Consider the following 6,515-nt stretch of genomic DNA (forward strand, 5'->3'; position numbering starts at 1 on the left):
TTTTTTTTTTTTTTTTTTTACAGGTCGAGGTGGGGGATTTTGAAGCTCGTTGTCACATAGGGGCGATCTGAATGGAGAATATGCCTGCCCCATCAACCAACTCTCATCTTTAGTCAGCTCCTTGCAAGCTTTTGCAGTTTTGAGCAAATCTAGAGCTTCTTTGTTGAGAATTGGCTCACACCAATGGCTCTTGCTTGTCCAAATGCATACAACCCCTCCATTCCATTCCATGTTTCCGACGTACACAAACAGTTCCACGACCTCGGGGACGAATCCTCTCAACCTGTGTTTTATCCTAAATGGCCAATTAATCTATAATCAACATGTCACGTCAATACTTCATTATCTAAGTCGATTGTGAAAAGTAAAAAATAGGAAGTCATTTATTATTGCAATATTTAGAGTTGAAAATTCAATGGTTCATCCAACCTTTCTTGAAATAAAAAATGATATAAGTTGTAAGTGAATGGATATTATTTATTAAAGTAATACTGACAATGATGTTAGTGAGTGAGAATATTATTATAAAAAATTTCGTACTCAATTGAATTTAAAAAAACTCGTAAGTGCTTGGATATACGAACCCTTAATTCACATATGCTTAAACTCTCCTATCAATTTGATTTCACTCCAATAGAGAGTAATACTCGAGTTATCTTGTTGATCAAATATTTCAAGCAAAAACACTTATTTAAGATTCAAATGAGTCCACAAGTAAAATTGATCCTCTAAAGTTTAAATGATTCTAAATAGATAATCTAAACGGCATGTCTAAAGTAAAGCACAAATGTTCTTACCCCATTTACAAAGATAATATACCTGGTTTTATATAGTCTCAAAATCAAATCTTTGACCTTGGTGAGAGTTTGTAACCTTCCTATTTTATGAGCATAATTAGCACGACCTAAAAATAAATAAAAAGTTTTACAACTTAAAATACATCAACCAAACACTATAAATCTAGATTTTAATCATTTATCATGTAATATCTAAAAATAAACGAAGTCTGGTCTAGAGTATCTTGAAGCTATTGTTGCGTAAATGAAATTTAATTCTTCTTCATATGAAATTGATGACAATTTAGTTAACTTTAAAGAACTTAACTTTACCACGTATTATTGAACAACATTCTTAACAACTATAAGACAAGATGTCTTGGTTCATATCAATTATTTTTAAATTTTTTAATATATTTTTATACTTTTTATTTTTTCAACCTTTTAAAATATCTTACAAACATTTGGTCAAAGTTAAGAGAACTTTTTTTTTATATATATATATAAAAGAAAACAAAATATTTAGATTGTCCTTTATTTTATTTTAGTGGGCGAGAGTTGACGGACCCCTGAGGTATATTATGAGGTATTTCCAATCTGACAGGTATATACATGAGTTTAGCGAATTGTCATATGTTATCGTGGAGCGTTTGTCAGATGTTCGATTGACACTAAATTTGGTCTCGCTTTCATCTTTCATATGAAAGGACTTAACTCTAGAGCCCCACGCCTAAACTCCTTCTTGAACCCTGACTTTCGAGGTTAAGGACAAGGCTTACCTGGCCATTTATCAAGCCTATTTTTGTCCATGATATCATTGTCTCCATCTTGCTTATGCTTAAGTTTGCTTCAATGCACATTTCTTTGGTGTTAGATAATGCACTCTACTACTCATCAGTCACATCATGGCCCTCATCTATCTTGGCCTTTCATGTGCCAAATGGGCACCATTTGAGGTTGTTACTTTGATTGTTGCTATGTGAGGATCACAACCTACTCGTTTCATACTGATCATGCAGTGTCTTGGAGCATCTGTTTGGTGTCCAATTGACATCAAATTTATGTAGCTTTCATACAGACACTTAACTCCAGAATTGCATGAGCAAACTCCTTCTAAAACCTTGGTTTTTTTAGGTTAAGGCTTTAAACCCTACCTAAGTTTATCTTTGTCCCTCATATTGGCATTATTACCTCCGTCTACTTCAATGTACATCTTTTGGATGGCACTGTCCTCCTCGATCGCACTCATCTATCTTGGCCCTCACGTGGCCAGATGAGTACCACTCATCTATCTTGACCCTCACGTGGTCAGATGAGCACCACTTAAGGGTCACTACTTAGTTCATTGCTATATGATGAGGGTGAATATATTCTATTTGGTAGAAGGTCACCATCTATTCTATTCATAAAAATAAATATTTTTCTATTATAAATTATAATAAATCAATTTTTTTATATTTCTTTCTTTTATAATTATATTTAGCCAAAATAATGAACTTTGAACTTCTAAAAAAAAAAAACTATAAAAATGAACTTTTTATGAACATTAAATTTTGATTTTTTAAAAATACATTTTTTTTAATAAAAACTATGTATTGTAAAATGAAATCATGTATTATAAAAGTTTATTCAAAAAAATTATTTAAAAAATAAAATAAAATAAAATAAAAACATGAAAAACATTTCTCATTGGGAATTCTCCATCCCGTTCCTCTGGGGATTCTCCATCCAGATCTTTGCAAAAGTAAATAAAAAAATTTACATGGATGAAAAATGAAAAAAGAAATGAAAAAGAAATGGGGATAGGGATGGACTTTCAAAACCTTCAAAAAAAACAAAAGAAAAAACACGAGCCTTCAAAACTCATGCCCATTCGACCTTCGAACCAAACACCCGTAAAAGTTCAGCTTTGATTCTTCAAAGTTCAAATCTTTACTTCTCTCCTTCTCTCCTTGATTGGTTGTTTGAATGTGTTTTTAAAATATCAGGTACCTTTTGGTTCATAAGAAACAACTTACAAGCACGGTTCAATCAGTTGAAAATGCTTTAGAGAAGCACACTTGACTAAAAACAGCACAAACCAAAAGCGTTCACACTAAAAGTACCTCCAAACATACGGCATACTCAAAAATTTTAAGGCATCTCGTCTCCATACAGACTCTAAAACTAGAGCACAATGTACAAGGAGAAGAACCCAATAACTAGAGAATACAACCAGATTTGGAATGAAACAACTTCAAATCCCCACAGGAGAATATTCAAACTTCAATTTATTTTCTTTCAACCGTCGGCGATAGGGGTTATCTACTTACCCTCTAAATGATAGAGCTGATAGCTTTAGATCTCTCCATCCCATAAATCCTCGACAGTACGGTAGACATAATTCTCATTCGCAGCAAAGGTTCCTCTGAGCAGCCTTGCCTGTCCAAGTGAAGAATAGAGTGGATCTCAGTACAATAATACAATAACTTTGTGAATAGAACCACAACATTCATCATTAAAATTATAGGGAAATATATTCCCTCCAAGTATACGAACAAGAATATAACTCCATTTACTTACCTGATCAAACTTAGAAAACTTGGCCATCAAATCTTCAGGTATGGACCAATCCAAAATATCTAAGTTCTCTTTGATCCTTGACTCGGTAGTACTTTTTGGAAGCACGCTATGACCCTTTTGTAGTCCCCAGCGAAGAGAAACTTGTGCAGGAGTCTTGCCAAGTTTATCAGCAATCTCTTTAAGAATTGGGCTCTGGAGAACATCACCGTTGAGCCAAGTTGTCCCAGGTGAACCCAATGGAGAGTATCCCTGAATTAAGGTGAAAGTCAAGTGTCGTAATCATATAGTTTGAAACTATCAAAAGCAGACATATTCCGCAGCCATGAAGAGGAGGCTACCGTTGTGGATTAGATAGTGAACCGATAAAGGAAAATCAGTCAGGATTTTGCCACTCACAGATAGATGAACTCCTTTTGATTTACAGAATTCATGTAATTTTTCCTGCTGCCATGATGGGTGACACTCCACCTGATTGACAGCAGGAGGAACACGAGCCACCTCCAGTAGATCTGCAAGTTTCTTGCTAGAGAAATTGCTTACACCAATAGCTCGGGCTTTTCCAGAATCAAAGAGTGCTTCCATGGCTCTCCATGTGCCCGGTAAGTCTGGGGCCACAAGATTTTCAGGGGTAAAGCCAGTCGATCCCTTTTTCATCCGAACTGGCCAATGGATCTTCAACGAAAGATTTATGTTAAATAGTACGAGAGTAACACCATTAATAAAATGACCTTTCATAAAAATGACAGAGAAACAATTAAACGTGCATTAAACAGTAGCCAAGCTGACGAGAGACCAATACTTTAAACAAGTTTGTTTATTTATTCTCCTTCAACATATGCAAACTTGTTTTCTTAACATGCAAAGTAAGTTTAGATGCATTTCCAAAAGACTGCTAACTAAGGCAAGAGAGAGCTTTTAGTGACAACTTTTTAGTAAACTCGCGATACATACAAGGTATAGATCAACATAATCAAGTTGCAAGTCTCTCAGAGTTCGGTCAAGTGCTGCAGGAACATCTTCTGGAGCATGATCAGTACACCTGAAAATTATGGCCCAATTAAATAATTTGCAGTCCTTTTCTATCCTTTTATCATTAATAATTTTATGTCCAAATTCAGTTCAGAAATTAGCAAGGAATTTTACATAGATTTTACACCGTAATATAAAGAGAAAAGTTAAATTTGCGGCAAATTCCATAGTATTGCAAATGAATAATTTCGCCAGAAGAACTAGAATCCTAGAACAAACCAAAGTTTCGAAGTGATCCACAAATCTTCACGCTTAACCACATTATCCTGAAAAAGTTTTTGGAGAACTGAACCAATCTGCCACAATCAAGAACATATTAATTACCAAAAGTCCTACAGCTTCAGCTACAATCAAAATATGAACTGCTATGTATTAATATCCTAATATAGTAGCATCACAAAGTGTACAGAGTATAATCGTAGCAGTCTAGATTACATTGCATGAAACAGCAGGAAAAGAAATGAAATAGACACAAAAGAAACCTTTCAGACCAAAAAGAAGTTAGTCCAGGACTATTAGTACCTACTTTCAAGAACTGATACATTTCTGAAAAAAGAACTTGTAAAGATCCAGTGTAGAAAATCACAATCAACCACAATACATGAACAGATATTATACAAAATGAAAAAGAACGACATGCAAATTGCTTCCACGGAATTAGAAGTCGATGTAATTACCTCCTTCTCGTTGCCATAGATTTGAGCACAATCAATATGACGATACCCGATCTGCAGGAATAATAAACACTCAATTTAAAACACACAATAATCCGCCACAAGATTCCTACAGTATACGTAAAATGTATTCTCTGTAGTGAGCAAAATATCAATTTAATCGCAGCTGCTCAAGCTCATTTTGCTATGGCTAGTAATTCTACTTTAACGTCATTCCATCAGAACGAATACAAACTTCCGGAAGCATCTTTCAGATTCTAACAGCAGATCAAGAATCCTATTACCAGTATAAAATAAAAACTAAAAAAAGAAAAGCAGAAATCGGCATTACTGCTGATTAAAATTAGCAAGCAAATAGAAAGAAGGTGAAGTATACGATAAAACCTTGACGGCGGCAGCAACGGCGTTACTGACGAGACCTTCGGGTGCCTGCCAAGTTCCGAGCCCAACGGAGGGGATCTTAGCCCCGGTATTCAACTGGAAAAACGAAATTTGAGTAGCCATTTCCAAGCTTTCACGAGAGACGGAACTTGAGTTCGAGGGAACCAAACGCAAATGAAATGGACGGAAATGAACAGATACGAAGTAGATTGATTTTTCCCCACCTTTATAACGTTTTGGTAAGTGGTTCAAAATCCAAGTAACGCCCCTTTTTTTCAACTCTTTTTTTTAATTATTTTTTCTTAATAGAAAAATAATAATAAATAACACTATTTATTTTTTTTTTTTGGGTTCGCCACGTGACATTTTGTGTTAATTTTGTATTACTTTTTTTTCCCATAGATTCATAAATGGTAAAAAAAAAAAAAACATATGATATAGACATTAATATTATTATTATTATTTTAACATAGGTTAAAAATTTAGCCCATATCATAATCTTTTTATTTTTTATTTTTAAAATTAAGATTATAAATATTTATTTCTTATCTTTTTTTTACATGCCTTTTAAAATCAAAACTAAAAAAAAAAAAAAGTAGGATTTAATTAAAATAATATTGAATTTTTGGAGACGTGGCTTTACCTTCCATCTTTAATCCTAAAATAAATGGAAATGCTGGAAAACTGCCGCCTTTTTCGACCAAGAACGGTTCACCACGTCATCCTTGCCTGCTGGGTCAGTGCGCTGGCCTTTTTGGTCTTTTACGAAAATATTGGCTGGGTCAATGTGGGTACAGTATACAGTGTCGACATTGTTTGAGGGCCTTTAACGTTAATTAATATATAGTTGTATATTATTAGTTTATTTATATTATAAATAGTGTATTTTAAAATAGTATAAAATATATGAATAATCCTTTGTTACTTTATTCATACTATAAATAATATATATATATATATTATTCCTATTATACATAATAGATTTAAAAACAATATGAAATATTGACATATTATTTTTATCTTATTCCAACCGAACTTATTTTAATATATTTTATAAGATTTTATTTGGTTCGAATCAACACAAAATTTTGTT

The 6,515-nt window shown here is 33.5% G+C and overlaps 1 protein-coding gene across 2 annotated transcripts; it reads right to left on the reverse strand.

The window, feature by feature from the left end:
- Positions 1–2,747: 2,747 nt before the first annotated feature.
- LOC111466251 (NADPH-dependent aldo-keto reductase, chloroplastic-like) lies at positions 2,748–5,654 on the reverse strand. Of its 2 annotated transcripts, XR_002714348.1 has the most exons (8): positions 5,426–5,654; positions 5,045–5,095; positions 4,587–4,663; positions 4,290–4,377; positions 3,735–4,010; positions 3,339–3,587; positions 2,946–3,197; positions 2,748–2,906 (listed from the first exon to the last, which is right to left on the reverse strand). XR_002714348.1 is itself a non-coding variant. In XM_023110858.1 (7 exons), the coding sequence occupies exons 1-7, from the start codon at positions 5,543–5,545 to the stop codon at positions 3,114–3,116; spliced, it is 945 nt and encodes a 314-aa protein (XP_022966626.1). In that variant the 5' UTR covers positions 5,546–5,654; the 3' UTR covers positions 2,748–3,113. The 2 variants fall into 2 exon arrangements, 1 of the variants encoding a protein (XP_022966626.1); XM_023110858.1 differs by having other exon boundaries at positions 2,748–3,197.
- Positions 5,655–6,515: the final 861 nt, after the last annotated feature.

This window comes from Cucurbita maxima, unplaced genomic scaffold, assembly GCF_002738345.1.
Source record: "Cucurbita maxima cultivar Rimu unplaced genomic scaffold, Cmax_1.0 Cma_Scf00030, whole genome shotgun sequence".
Lineage (NCBI taxonomy): Eukaryota > Viridiplantae > Streptophyta > Magnoliopsida > Cucurbitales > Cucurbitaceae > Cucurbita > Cucurbita maxima.